This window comes from Clinocottus analis, unplaced genomic scaffold, assembly GCF_023055335.1.
Source record: "Clinocottus analis isolate CAN_PGR_092001 unplaced genomic scaffold, fCliAna1.0.p SCAF_7, whole genome shotgun sequence".
In the NCBI taxonomy this organism is placed as follows: domain Eukaryota; kingdom Metazoa; phylum Chordata; class Actinopteri; order Perciformes; family Cottidae; genus Clinocottus; species Clinocottus analis.
Window position 1 is genome coordinate 20680378 of NW_027176229.1, and position 13731 is coordinate 20694108.

Sequence of the window (13731 nt, forward strand, 5' to 3'; positions counted from 1 at the left end):
ATTTGGTCATCTCTTTTGATATTTTAGAAATCTCCGATATAAATGCATTGTGTCTATCTTTTCAGAGACACATATCTTCCTCCTCCACATCAAGGTCAACAGGGTCACTCAGCTTCACAAGATGCAACCTAACAGATTGCAACATTTGAAGGACACGTTGGTGGGTTGCATGAATGACCCCAGACTTCTTTGGTTTGAGAGCTGTTTATGCTCCTTACTGTGGCACCTTTCCTTTGTACTTAACGGCCAGGAGACGGGTGGTCGAATACTGTCCATGACATTTTTGGTTTATGAAAACAATGCGATGTCGACTTCCAACTCCTCCTCACAGGTTACATATGTTTAAGGATCTTTTTAAGGGTCTGAAAAGTACATTTAATCAAGTATAGTGTACATACAGTATACTGCTTTGAGGTACTTTTACTTGAGCACTACAATAAGAGGAATATGGTGTACTTTGTACTCCATTGTGTGACGGCTATAGTTCCTTGTTGTTATGTGACAGTTTAAGATGCATTTCTACAGATTAAACTGCATGTAATGGCACATAAACTAACATTTTCACTACCCAAGCATGCCATTTCTACATTTAAATGCTGATCAGATGTTAATGCATTATGTTATTTAATTATCAATACTGCTGCATTAATTTATTCTGAATTATTTACGTTTGATACTTATTTTACTGATAATACTTGTGTACTTTAAAGATGTTCTGTACAGGACTTTCAATTGTAACTCTAGTTTTGCATTGGTACTTTTAACTACAAGATTTTTTATAGGTATTCTGGAGTAAAATTGTCATAATTAAAAAGAAAATGGAAAAAAATATGTGCCTGTTATCTTTATTATATTTTTTGGAGTATATTCAAAGCTGAGTGCCAGAATGAAATCTTAAACTCCCACTTAGTCTTAACCATAAAGGACAATTCATTTTCTCAATGACAAGAAGTGCTGAATTATTCACATATCTTTATTAGTTCTGCTGAATTTGAACAAAGGGGTGGTTTTAACCAAGCCAGAACAGCACTAGTAACATAAATGCAAACAATAAATCTGAAACATGTATAAAATTGGTAACATTTTGTTTTCTAAACAATGCAATACTGTAACTACATTTATCACCTACATCAAAAGGAACATCATTTTTGGACAGGGTTGCTATGTTTGCACCATCATGGTAGGCCGTTAGGCTATCTACACAGTAAAAAAAACAAAAACAAAAAAAACACATAAAGGAAAGCTCAAATGGCACATATTTTCTCTGTCAGTTCACCATAATATAATAACAGTAATAAAGATGATAATACTATGTAATACCTTAGAGATAAGTTAATATTCTTGAGAAACATCTTTGTATGCTGGCGTAAACAACACATACAAAAGCCATGATATTCACATCTGAGTCTACTGTACATCATAACTCGTGTGTAGGACACTATATAGTGCAGTTAGCCTGAATGCTCCTTTAAAACCACGCAGACTTTCCATTTTTCAGGTTTTTTTTTTTACTTCCTCCTCCCCTGCTTTGTCTGAGTGAACTATACAGAAGAAAAGTTATACAGACTCCCTCATCTTCAGTCTCACTGCCGTTGTACCAAGCTTTCAAACGCATACTGTCCTTAACTTCTTCCCTCACCAAACAAAACAAAAAATCCCTTTGCCTTCAATATATCTTCCTTTGCTGTATTGCCACTTGTCCCTCCATCCTCAATCTCATAAGCTGAAGCTTTTCACATGTATACACACATGCACACACACCCGCTCTCCCACACACACTCACACGCACACATTTACAATCTATAACTTTTATAATTATTTCTTTCTAGTATATATCATACATTCTATAAATTTAATTTTTAACTTTGGGGATACTGATCTCAGATCTCTTGGCTGCAAATGCACAAAAGTGAACGACACAATTGTCATAATAACCAAATTCAAATTGTGTGCTTGTTCACGTTCTCCGTGCCATTCAATGAGAAGAAATTTGAGCTGGGAGCGCTGCGACAGCCCTCTGATGACCTCTAGTGTTGGCTTTTAGTCACTGCAGACGAGCTGCAGCGAAGGCAAACCAGGTTCTCCCACGTCTATAAACATATTCTATATTCAGTTGGGGTTGATTATCGACTAAACATATCTATTTCATTCAGTTTGTAGAAAATATAAACTCTGTTGGTCTTGACGATGCATTTAAATGAGTCATGCATGTTGGACCCTGTGCATGAAATGACTTGAAATCAAGAATCCGTCTGTGTGACCTTCGACGTCGATATATCCGCTGGTATTTAAATGAAATAGTCCAGCCAGGTGTAATGTCTTCGTCTAAACGGTTTGCTGATATTATAATTATCGCGCTGAAAATGATAATCACATTCCTGATTCTTTTTTTTTTTGTGTGTTTGTTTTTCATCTGTTCCCAGCATTAGCATTATCCTCGTGTACATGCTGGAAAAAAATGGAGTAAGGCGCTCTCTGGCCAAAAATGCAATGTAACATCACACACTCTGACCACTATTTCTACTTTTACATTACCAGTGACACAGACTTACAATGAATAAATACCGCATAATGTTTCTGGTTGATAATTTTCTGACAATATCCCTGATTGTCCTGGTCCTTTTCTAGCATGGGCATGAAATGAACCCCCGTGTTAAGTGCTGTCATCTAAACATTGTCGTTCAACATTTTCTCTTTTTCTGTCCTCGATCGGTGTGGCACACTTCTCATGAACACTGATTAGTTAGGATGTAGTCATGTGCAACTAGTGAGAGAAAGGCTGCTCAGGAGGTTGAAAAAGCATTGGTAGATTGAATGAAGTTCAACTGCTTGTTTCTGACAATGTTGGATTAGGCGGTCGCTGTTGTTGCTGTTCAGTGTCTTTCGTTGCCTTGAAAAGTAAGTCAGACTGTACTGATTTATTCTATTGTCGACTGAAATGTTTTCAACTGTATGCTGAAGTGGTTTTTGCGTGAGAGGTCTCGTATCGAACCGGACGATGCGTCGCGGAGCCGTCTCTATATCTCAGTGGACTCGATCCTCTCCAGGCGCGAGGGTCCCGCCCAGGGGTTGGCGAGCTGGTGGAGAGACGGGGGGCCCTTCTGGTCTTCACACGGAGGGGAGATGGTGAGGGCGATGGGGCCCGGGAGAGAGGGCGGGGTCTGAGGAGACATGGGCGAGAGGGCCGGCGGCGGGGGCGGAGAATTGGAGGAGGTCGGGGAGGTGGTGGTGGTGGTGGTGATGGTGGTGGTGGTGGACGTCGTGTTTGGTTTGGCTCCCAGCTGGGTCATGCGCTTTTCCAGGGCTTGGTTCTTCTGCAGCGTCTCCACGTAGCTGAGCTGCAGCTGCGCCTGGTATTTCAACACCCGCTCCTTCTCGTCCTGCCAGGTGTGTCGCTCCTGGTCGAAGTTGAGGGCCTGCCGATCCCGCTGCTGCCGCTCCAGGCGCAGCGCGGCCTGCAGCTGCTCCAGCTGCCGGCGCAGCTCCCCCGCCTCGTCCCAGTGGCCCTCCTGGCCCCGCTGCGGCTGGTGGCCGTCCTGCCGCAGTTGCGCCTCCTGGCAGAGTTGGGCCTCGTGACGTAGCTGGGCGTCTTGGCGCAGTTGGGCCTCGTGGCAGAGCTGGGCCTCCTGGCGGAGCTGGGCCTCTTGGCGCAGCAGCACTTCTTGCCGGAGCTGGGCCTCGTGGCGGAGGTGAGCCTCCTGACGGAGCTGGGCCTCCTGGCGCAGTTGGGCGTCGGGTCGCATTCGGATGTCCTGCTGCATGTGGGCGTCTTGCCGCTGCTGGGCGTCGCGCCACTGAGCTTCTTCGCGTTGCTGCCTCTGAGCTTCCTGCCTTTGGGCTTTGGCTTCGTCGCTCTGAAGACTCAGCAGGGTGTCAGATGTGGGGGTGAGGGAGTTAGACGAGGAATCAGAGGGAATTCGTGGGCAGTGGACGAGTCCCCACGGCGGCAACAGTCCGGCCGCGGCTAAGTTCGGGCTCACAACGACTTCTGCTCCTCTGCTCACTTCATTCAGAGCCCGCTTTAAACTAAGCACCTCCGCCTCGAATACACCCAGCTTCTCTCTGAGGATGGACACCTGGAGAAAGGAAAATATACATGAATATCACAGGAAAATATCATTGATTTAAATGTATTTTAAATGTCAAATCAAGTGCCTCCTAGAACAAAATTAAGACGGCCCCGTAAAACAAATCCAGCTGTTGTACATACATGCATGAATGCAATCATGCACATGTATGCACATGCACCCAAAATGAGGCCGTAGCCGCAGTGACAGCGGATCTCACCAGTCTGTTGAATCAGGAGAGTGAAGCACAGACAGAAAAGGTAGTCGGCCTTGACGGATAGTTGGAGAGCGATTCTCCGAGCCAAGGCAATTAGCGTAATAAAGCCGTGGTCTGACATCATTTTATATTAAAATCTTAATATCCAAACGTGCTGACAAACTTGACATAACGTTTGTGATTCATGTTGTGTTTCCGTGGCACTTGCCCCGGATAAGAGCGTGTGATGAATGCATAAGCTGCACTTGAAAAGGAGAAGGAGAATATTGGTTCGAAACTTACTGCCCATTTAGTGAGTGAATGCAGCTGTCCTCATCAAGTTCTTAGAAAACCATCGAAGGGAATTTAAGGATTCAAATGCTTTAAATTTAAATCAAGATGTAGTGGTGAGCGTCCCAATCCTGCAACGTCACTCGTCCTAAACTTTAACTTTGTAGTAAGAAGGATGTCTAGTCAATAAGTACATACATATCTACACTGATGACCTGCATCCGATTGTCGAATCAGATACTGTGACAAACTATTGGGCAACCGATCATCATCAATTTTGGCTGTATGGCGATAAAAGCAATAAAAGCATATATATATATATATATATATATATATATATATATATATATATATATATATATATATATATATATATATATATATATATATATCGTGTTGTTGTTGTTGGTCGCCCTATGTTTTGGTTTGCAATGCACCACCTGACTCATAGTAAATGTATTCATTAAGTCTGGAAACTGTAAATTATTTCTCCTGTTTGCGTTTTTCCGTTATTCCGAATCCCCGGACTCTTCATCCTCCGAGTGTCCATTAACGTGTGATTGAAAACCCACCTCTGACAGAGTCCTCCTCAGCTCTCCCTCGCACTTCTCCAGCTCCACGCTCTTGGTGCTGTAGGAGTCCTTCAGGCCCAGCATGGTCTCCTCCCGCTCCCTCAGCTGGGCATTGAGCTCCTTCAGCTGGCCCCTCAGGGCCACCATCTCTCCAGCTCGCTGGGTCACCTCCGCCTGACTCTCCCTCAGCTGCTGCTTCAGCAAAGAGATCTCTCCGGCCTTCTGACACACCTGCCACATAAAGAACGAGTGAGTGTCATTCATTTTGTATGTCGTCCCTTTCCCATTGCATGTAAGCACACACTCAGGCAGCTTCACGCACACCCTTGTTGTACTCCGCTGCTCAGTCTACCATGATGGCACCTTCACAACATTCGACTGAGCCAGTCACCAAGTCATATCCTCATATCTCACCTCCCACTTGGTCTCCTCCAGACGAGGCAAGATGTCAGCCTGCTCCTTCCTGTAATCCAGACACTTTCTCTCCAGGTCCTCTCTCTGGGACAACAGAGCCGCCATCTCCTCCTGGAGCCTCCTCTTGTCTTGGGACAGACGGCCTATCTGGGCCTGCAGGGCCGTCTGAGAGCGCTGAGCCCGACGGGTAACCTGGAGACAGGATGTGCATGCACGTTGTGAGTTTTTGAGAGTCTCCATGTGTGTACTTTTCATGCCGTGACACTTTAAGTTTTGTATGTCAGAGGACAGATTTGATTTAAATGATTTACCCGCAACTTAACTCCAAAATATACAATAAAACCCCCTCGGGAGAGACTCCACGACTGCATCTGGACTCGAGATGTGAGTAAAAAACTAAAGCCCAATCACTTCCTGAGGATCGAAATACGTGGCGAGTTCACCTGCTGCAGACGCGAAGCGTAGTTCTGTCTCAGCTCGTCCATCTGCCGCTCCCAGACACGCTGCTTCTCCTCAAACACTTGAATGATCGCGGCCTCACTTTGGTCCAGATTTCGGCGCATATGCTGCACCTGGTCGAAGAGAAGGCCACAAAACAACCACGTTAGACGGTGAAAGTACAAGAAGTCCGACCTGGGTGACAAAATGTGTGACTAATCAAAACGCTGGCGAGTATGCTCCTTCTTGTCAACGGAGGGGCCCGCCAAGTGCAAAAACGGCTGACGTGACCTCTGACCTCTTGCTCTTTCTCCCACAGGCGGTCCTCAAGGTCCTGGATGATGTCATCGGACGAGAGGGAGGGTCGCAGAGGTGCCGGCGCGTCACTCAGGTGGCTCAGCCTCTGGTAGGACGAGGAGCTCTTCCCCGAGGAGGACCGGCCGCTGTCTGAGGCGCTGAGTCCGTTCTGCAGGGGGAGGACCACATCGCGACACGTCAGAGACGGCGACGACGACAGCGGCGTGCGTAAATCGTTAAGCGGCGGCGGCGGACCGAGTGAGCGCGTGGAACGACCGGCCGTACCTGGTAGCTGGGCTTTTCGAGCTTGTCGAGGCCCGCGGCCGCCCCGACCATGCCCAACCTGTTGATGTGGCTGGTGGAAGCACTGAGAGGCCCCAGGACCGCCGGGGGCCCGCAACCGGACCCCGAGCCCGTGTAGGTGGGCAGGCTGGTCAGGGAGTTCCTCCCTGAGTCAGACATCCCTCCCTGAACCACTTCAATACCGTTTCCCCCGCCCTCGGTTCTGCTGACCCTCACCGGGCTGTCCTGGTCCAGGAGCAGGGCCTCTGGGACCTCTCCTGGTTCTCCTCCCGCTCCATCCCTGCCTCTCCTGCCTCCTCTGCTCTCACTGAACCCTTCACTCCTCGCCTCAGTCTTGCCCTCGCTCCCAGCCCCTCCTGCCTGGCCCACCAGGTTCTGCATGGAGTGGAAGCTCTTGGGAACCACCGGCTTGAAGGCAGAGGGACGAACAAGGCCTGAGTTGTTCTGCATCGCCTAGGACGGAGAAGGAGGGAGGAAGAGAGACAGAGGAATAAGAGAGAAAAGCGTCAGTGTAAAGCCTCACAACACAACATGGGAGATGACTTATAAATATTATGACATATTTAGGACTGCTTGACATGCATTCGGTTTATTTTCTGATGCACTTTAATCTTGACAAACAGGTTTATGCCGGATGGCATGAAACAAGTTTTTGAATCCTTCCTCCTCTATATATACTGGCCTTGACAGGATCCCTTTCTCGAGGGACAGATTTGGGAAGGTTCACAGTTCTCGTTCTGTGCAAAAATGCATTCATTGTCGCTTCGGTCAGTCTCAGATGACCAAATAAAGTGGAAAGTTGTTTTAGTAAAGCTTTGCCCTTTGCGTTAGTAGCCATCCACCGAAGCTCGGCCAGGACACACTGCTCTGGGAAAGGAGGGAATAGCTTTGGCTGAAGGGGTAAAGCTAAACTAAACAGTTTACCAAGACAAAAAAAGCACAGATTCAATCAAACTCGGAAAGATAAAGATTGTTTTGTGTGTCAGATTTGAGTTTTTCAACTACTTCCTCATCCTCTCATGAGCCTTTACGTTCATTCTACAACCGCTTCGAGGGCGTTGACCACCAGGTTTGGAGGCCAACGTCCTAAATCTTGAAGTACCTGCTCCAGTTTCCCCGACACTGGCAGGATCTTGGGTGGGTTGTGGTTCGGAGGGTTATGGCTGCCCGGGTTGTTGTCGCTGTCCGCTCTGGCGGCCGCCATCTCTCTGTGCTGGTGCTGGTGCTGGTGCTGGTGCGGATGCTGGTGCTGCTGGTGCTGCTGGTTCATGCCGCCGCTGCCGCCGCTGCCGCTCTTCTCGTTGGCTCCTCGTCCCACAATGTTCCCGCAAGCGTCCAAACCCGCAGCCTGCATTTCCCTGTCCCTCTCCCTCTCCAGCTTCTCGTTCTCCAGCCTCTCCCGTTCCCTCTCCCTCTCCCTCTCCCGCTCCCGCTCCCTCTCCCTCTCTATCTTCTCCCTCTCGATCCTCTCCCGCTCCCTCTCCCTGGCCCGCTCCCTCTCCCGCTCCCTCTCTCGCTCCAGCCTCTCCCTCTCCACTCGGTCCCGCTCCCTCTCCCGGTTCCTCTCGCGCTCGCGCTCCCTCTCTAGCCGCTCCCTGTCCCAGTCCCGGTCCCGGTCTCTGTCTCTCCCCCGCTCGCGCTGCCTCTCCCTCTCCCTCTCCCACTCCCTCTCCCGCCTGCCCGCTCCGTTGCCGCACTCCAACTGGTTGTTGTTGGACGGGGCCGTCATGGTGCACTCGGTGTTGGTGGAGGAGGCTGTCTCGGTGGGCCGGTCGGTCCCGGTACAGGTCCCAGTCCCAACACTAACACTCCCTCGCTCATCGCTAGAAGCCGTCCCGTCCGATATAGTCGCCGGCGGGCGGGGCAGTCGCTCTGCGCTGCAGCTGCGGTCAGCAGGGCAACGGCGAGAAAGAGGAGGGGCTCTTGGCAGGGTGGTCCTCGTACCCACAGACTTCATGGCAAACTCCTGCTCTCCTGACACCCCACTGCCAACACTGCCCATAGTGGGGGTCAAAGGTCAGGGATTAGAGGTTAGGAGTCAGGATTGGGGAGGGTCACAGATACATTTGGAAGTAGTGTGGGTCATCACAACCTAATGCAGGTAGTGGGGGCACACACACTAGAGGAACACAGAAAAACGAAAGGGGTTATACAATATTATAATTGCGTAATGACTGGTTATACAATAATAGCTATAATGCAGAGTACATCCCAACCCACATACAGGGGCAGCGGGGTCATCCCACCATGACAAAAATGTGACGGGTCTAATGGACAAGTCTGGACAGTTTTAGTGAGATTATAAGTAAAGTGTAACGATAAAACCTGTCCCGCAGTTAAATGATGAAATCACAGAGTCTGTTTATGGCACGTATCATAAACTGAAGGAGAATATATATTTTGTGTGGATGCAAATTCAGGAACCTCTGCACAAAAGGACAATTGAATAGAGTAGAAAATAACAGCCCTGCATGTTCAGTTTTTGTTCAGTCTGTTTGAGATGCTGCTTTCATCTTTAATGCTCCATGTGTTGATATGATCATAATATGAAGAATAATTGTTAAAATGTATATTTTTCTTTCTGTTAGCTCTTCTTTTTACTCTATTATGAACCAAATATGGACAGTAAGAGAGAGGAAGTTATTTACAGCAACCCAAACAGATCAGGTTCATAGGCAATTCTTGTAAAATTAGGAAAAGTTGTGAATTATCGAGCTGATAAAACAATGTTACATGTGATTTTAGGGATGTTTAAAGGCCTTTTTAGGTCTATTGGGACTTTTTAAAGTGGTGTATTGAATTGCTTTACAAAATAGCAGAGCACCGTACTTTAAAATGCAAAAGTACCTCAAAACTATGTCTGGAAAGCTTTGTCTAACATCTCTCTACAGCAGTCCCAATGTCAGCGCCTCAACATTGTAAAAATACTCAAAAGAGCGATTCATTGCTCGACTGTTGTATTAGTTTGCATGAGGCTGCAGTGTACGTATCCCTGTCCAACCCTCTGTGTAGACCCTATGTTATCAGTACATTAGGTACTCCAAACTAAAATGAATGTATCTAATACAACAACCCTGCAATCCAGTTTACCTTCATAAATGTTACACTGAGTTTTTCTTCAAACAGTTTCAGAGTTTGGAGGATGTAGTTTGTGGTGCTTTTGTTGTATATTGTGTTATGCTACTGCCCTGAGTCAAAATCTATGACGCCTTTAAGATTTACTGTACTCTCAGTTGATATTCTTTAGCATATTTGTGTTTAATCTCCTAATTGTAAACCAACAGACAGTTTAGGTATGCTGGTTGGTTTCTGGGGCTCTGGGCAAACTGGGTTGGGGGTAAACGTGTGTGAGGAAGGCTCAATAGAGACTCCTATCAGGTGTATGCAGGTCGAACAGAGGAGGTGTTTCATTGACATGAATGGTGCGGACATAATATGAAACACCTATCAGCACAATGGAAATTAACTCAACAGCACCACAAACTACAGCCTACAAAATGACCGTAAAAAGTAGACAATGCCTCCCTAAAACAAGCTTACCCCACGGCTGTTATTAGAGACTGAATTGTTTAGTTTTATTGGCTCGGTGTACCTAATAAACTGGCAACTGAGTGTTCAGTTGTCTTTCGTCTGGATAGTGTTCCCTTGGTTCACTGTCTCCCGGTAAAAGACACAAATGCACCAAAGAGAAAGACACCTCTCGCTCAACACCACCACAAACTGCAGCCTCCAGAAATGACTAAAACACTGAATGCATAAACTTGGTGAAGGTTGGATTGGTTGCAGGAACGTTGTGCTAGTTAATTAAAGACAGGTGCAGGCCTACCTAATAAGCTGGCGAGTATTTTGTACACAGGAAGTTGTGTTTTTATGCCATTTGGCATTAAAGAGGTTACTCGCATACGTTCATCTCACCAGAATCCCACATAGCATGTTACCCTGGCTCAGATATGGATAGATAGATAGATAGATAGATAGATAGATAGACAGACACATATATATATATATATATATATATATATATATATATATATATATATATATATATATATATATATATATATAGACAGACAGATAGACAGACAGACAGATAGATACATAGATAGACGGATAGATATATAGATAGATACAGAAATAGATAGATAGACAGACAGATATACAGACAGATAGACATATACATAAATAAACAGATACATAAATAGATAGATAGATAGATAGATAGATAGATAGATAGATAGATAGATAGATAGATAGATAGATAGATAGATAGATAGATAGATAGATAGATAGATAGATAGATAGAGACGCAGTCATGCACCTCTCCGTCTCAGCCCGTTTACTAGAGGTTTACTTCCACTTGGGTGAATAGTAGTAGTAGTAAAATACACTGCCTATCTATCTGCCGCTCTGCCTCCATTCCCCTCCCCTCACGACTCCCCCACTTCTCTCTCTCTCTCTCTCCCTTTCCCCCCTCCTGCATCCCTGGGCGGCAAGGGCGGCTTTAGCAGCATCCGCATCAAGCCCTGAATCGACTGCGCTCCCAAACAATTACTCGCTAGGCCCCGTGACGGGAAACAAAACGCACGACCCTCGCTGAATACATGAGGATAATATGATTTAAAAAACCCTACATCCGAGATTAAAACGCACAGCGTCATTGACATTGACGACAGTGGCTGTGATTTACCGATTGTAGCATCCTGGCGGTCCATCATCAAAGGGCTACTCACTGTTTTGCAGCTCGGCGGGTTTTTTTTTTTTTTTTTTTTTTTTTTTTTGTAAGATGGCAGCCTCAATAAATAATATTGTCAGAAGCCAAGCACACGTCAGGTCCCGGATCTCCTCTGAATGTATTCTGCGTTGTTGCCAGCGGGTCGGCGGTATTAGGGACGCTGCCTTCGACCGCTGTCAGCGTCGGATGCTGATGATGGAGTCGGTTGATACGCGCATCAGCTGAGAGACACACACCCACCTCTGGCCCCGCCCCTCAGGCTGCGCGAGAAAAACGCCCCCTTTTGGCACTCGTCCAGTGCTCTCCCCCTCGGGAAAAGCCTATAGTCATATACAGTCCCCGGGATGGATGGATGGGTGTAGTTGTAGGTGGATGAGACTGCAGTGATGCTGCCTGACGTTATTCAGATCCTTCACTTCAGTCAGACTACTGACATCACCTCGTAAGGTGACTGCACATGCATGATATATCCCTGGATTATTGTTATTATTAAGCACAATTGTTCTAACAAAGCACATTTCATGAACTCTTGTGCATGTGCAATAATACATTTTAAGTAACTCCAGCTGCAGTGAAGTAAAAAGTACAACATTTCCCATGTAGAAGTAGAAAGTGGTATTAAAAAAAGACTCAAGTTGTACTTAAATGCATGTACTTTTTTTTATTTCACGACAAATTTCAACAAAATACTTCAGAAAATTAGTATTGTACTTCCATGAAGTTGAAGAACGTGTGAGTAGACAGATTAAAATACTCTTTAAAAAAAAAAATGGAAAAAAAAGAATAAGATAACATATTCTCTTGGTTTTGATTTTTCTCCTCCTGTTTTCACATGTTCTTAAGTATCTCCTATTATGTCATCTGAGATGTTTGCAGTTGTACAGTTGTTATATGTCCTCTCCTGACGTATCTTATTATTTATTGGAACTTATTTTTCTTCTTTGCTCGTCCTTATTATCTCCTGCTGGAGCGGTGAGGAGCGCCGGTGTGCCCCCTGCAGGATGGGAGAGGAACCTGCGAGGCCGGAGGCACACGTGAGTAAATCCCAAACGCCAAAGCGCCAAAGCCTTTCCAACATGCTGGAGTGTCCACGAGGGGGCAGTGGTGTTGTGTATTTGTTGGCGGTCCGGTCTGCGATGACGCTTTCTCGGACCAAGTTGGCAGCTCTGCCGTTACGTTTTATGAGGAAGCCATGAGCCCGTTAAAGAGAAGAAAGGTCGTCCCCTCCGCTGCTGGGAGCACTGGGAACACTGGGAGTGAGGAAACGAAGAGCTTTCCTCTCTCTGCTCCGTGGATAGAAAGGATTCCAGCTGGAGGACTTGTTCAGGTAAGAAGGACACGCACAGGAAGGACGTTTATCATTTTATAATGCTAATTTATTAGTCTGAATACTAATATTAATGTATTCTCAATAACCGTAATAATATTCAAATGAGAATGTAATAGTAATAATTAAAAAAACACATTCAAATGTATATATATATATATATATATATATATATATATATATATATATATATATATATATATATATATATATATATATATATATATACATTTGAATGTGTTTTTTTAATTATTACTATATATATATATATATATATATATATATACATTTGAATGTGTTTTTTTAATTATTACTATATATATATATATATATATATATATATATATATATATATATATATATATATATACATATATATATATATATATATATATATATATATATATATATATATATATATATACATATATACATACATACATACATACATACATACATACATACATACATACACAGTTTCCTCTGCTTTGGACGCCATCTTGTTTTTTGTGATTATTGTTTCCATGGGGATGGAATGCCCCGCCCACTTTGGCTTCAAAGGCACAACTCTTTCCTAAACTCATTTGTACAACTGCTCCAAGCAATTCCTGACTCTTCGCTCATGCTTGCATGCAGTACGACAGGATCTATGTCTGAGAACACAAAAAGCAGATTTATTTTACTTTTCAAGACCAGCAAAGTGTTTCACTGCGAAGTCATTATTAATAGACCACGATCATCTTCATAAAGACGCCCCACAATCGTCTTTAAGAGGCGCGCCACAAGTATCTTTACGACACATTTATATTGATATTTCCCCATCTTTGCTTCAAATGTATCAAGGGGATACCCAGAGACACGAGGCTCAGCCTCAAGATGGTCCAAAAAAAGAAGCACAGGTTGAAGTAAAAGAAATTTCTGCTCAAAATGAGATGAAGGATCTCAGGGCGCCGATCCCGGAGAAGGAAGAAGCAATCCTGGATCTTACCGAGAAGCTCAATCTTGAGATCAAGCTGCGGTCCGAGAGCGAGTCCAACGCAAAGGTTCTTTATTCAGAGAGGGAATATCTAAAGAACAGGGTTGAGGGCCTCGCC

The 13731-nt window shown here is 45.1% G+C and overlaps 4 protein-coding genes across 5 annotated transcripts in view; 2 read left to right on the forward strand and 2 right to left on the reverse strand.

The window, feature by feature from the left end:
* Nucleotides 1-943: 943 nt before the first annotated feature.
* On the reverse strand, nucleotides 944-7984 carry lzts3b (leucine zipper, putative tumor suppressor family member 3b). Its single transcript, XM_068566443.1, has 7 exons — nucleotides 7681-7984; nucleotides 6561-7031; nucleotides 6277-6444; nucleotides 5984-6112; nucleotides 5541-5732; nucleotides 5127-5357; nucleotides 944-4076 (listed from the first exon to the last, which is right to left on the reverse strand). Exons 1-7 carry the CDS (start codon nucleotides 7930-7932, stop codon nucleotides 3018-3020), a joined length of 2502 nt encoding a protein of 833 aa, XP_068422544.1. The 5' UTR covers nucleotides 7933-7984; the 3' UTR covers nucleotides 944-3017.
* A 62-nt stretch (nucleotides 7985-8046) lies between these two features.
* Nucleotides 8047-11540, reverse strand: LOC137805224 (putative uncharacterized protein DDB_G0271982; the record flags this gene model as incomplete). Its single annotated transcript, XM_068605031.1, has 2 exons — nucleotides 11266-11540; nucleotides 8047-8697 (listed from the first exon to the last, which is right to left on the reverse strand). A coding segment is annotated over exon 2 (534 nt), but the record flags the coding sequence as incomplete, so codon positions are not given.
* A 914-nt stretch (nucleotides 11541-12454) lies between these two features.
* Nucleotides 12455-13731, forward strand: part of sprb (sepiapterin reductase b) — a 10164-nt gene continuing 8887 nt past the window's right edge. The window contains exon 1 of one of the 2 annotated variants that reach the window (XM_068566313.1): nucleotides 12455-12637. In XM_068566313.1, coding sequence (XP_068422414.1) covers nucleotides 12503-12637 — 135 coding nt within the window. In that variant the 5' untranslated portion in view covers nucleotides 12455-12502. The remainder of the gene's footprint in view (nucleotides 12638-13731) is intronic. The other variant, XM_068566314.1, reaches the window with a different exon arrangement.
* LOC137804945 (myosin heavy chain, clone 203-like) overlaps nucleotides 13245-13731 on the forward strand; it is a 2449-nt gene continuing 1962 nt past the window's right edge. The window contains exon 1 of the mRNA XM_068604481.1: nucleotides 13245-13731. This exon is cut by the window's right edge and continues 1570 nt beyond it. Within this exon, the coding sequence (XP_068460582.1) occupies nucleotides 13471-13731 (261 nt within the window). The 5' untranslated portion in view covers nucleotides 13245-13470.

What these genes read in the sequence shown, in the direction of transcription:
- lzts3b (XM_068566443.1), bottom strand. Translation starts at nt 7,932, where the DNA reads ATGCAGGCTGCGGGTTTGGACGCTTGCGGGAACATTGTGGGACGAGGA. An exon ending in TGTGGGAGAAAGAGCAAGAG is followed by an intron (nt 6,113 to 6,276) that starts GTCAGAGGTCAC and finishes CTCTTCGACCAG; the next exon opens with GTGCAGCATATGCGCCGAAA. An exon ending in TGGAGGAGACCAAGTGGGAG is followed by an intron (nt 5,358 to 5,540) that starts GTGAGATATGAG and finishes TTTATGTGGCAG; the next exon opens with GTGTGTCAGAAGGCCGGAGA.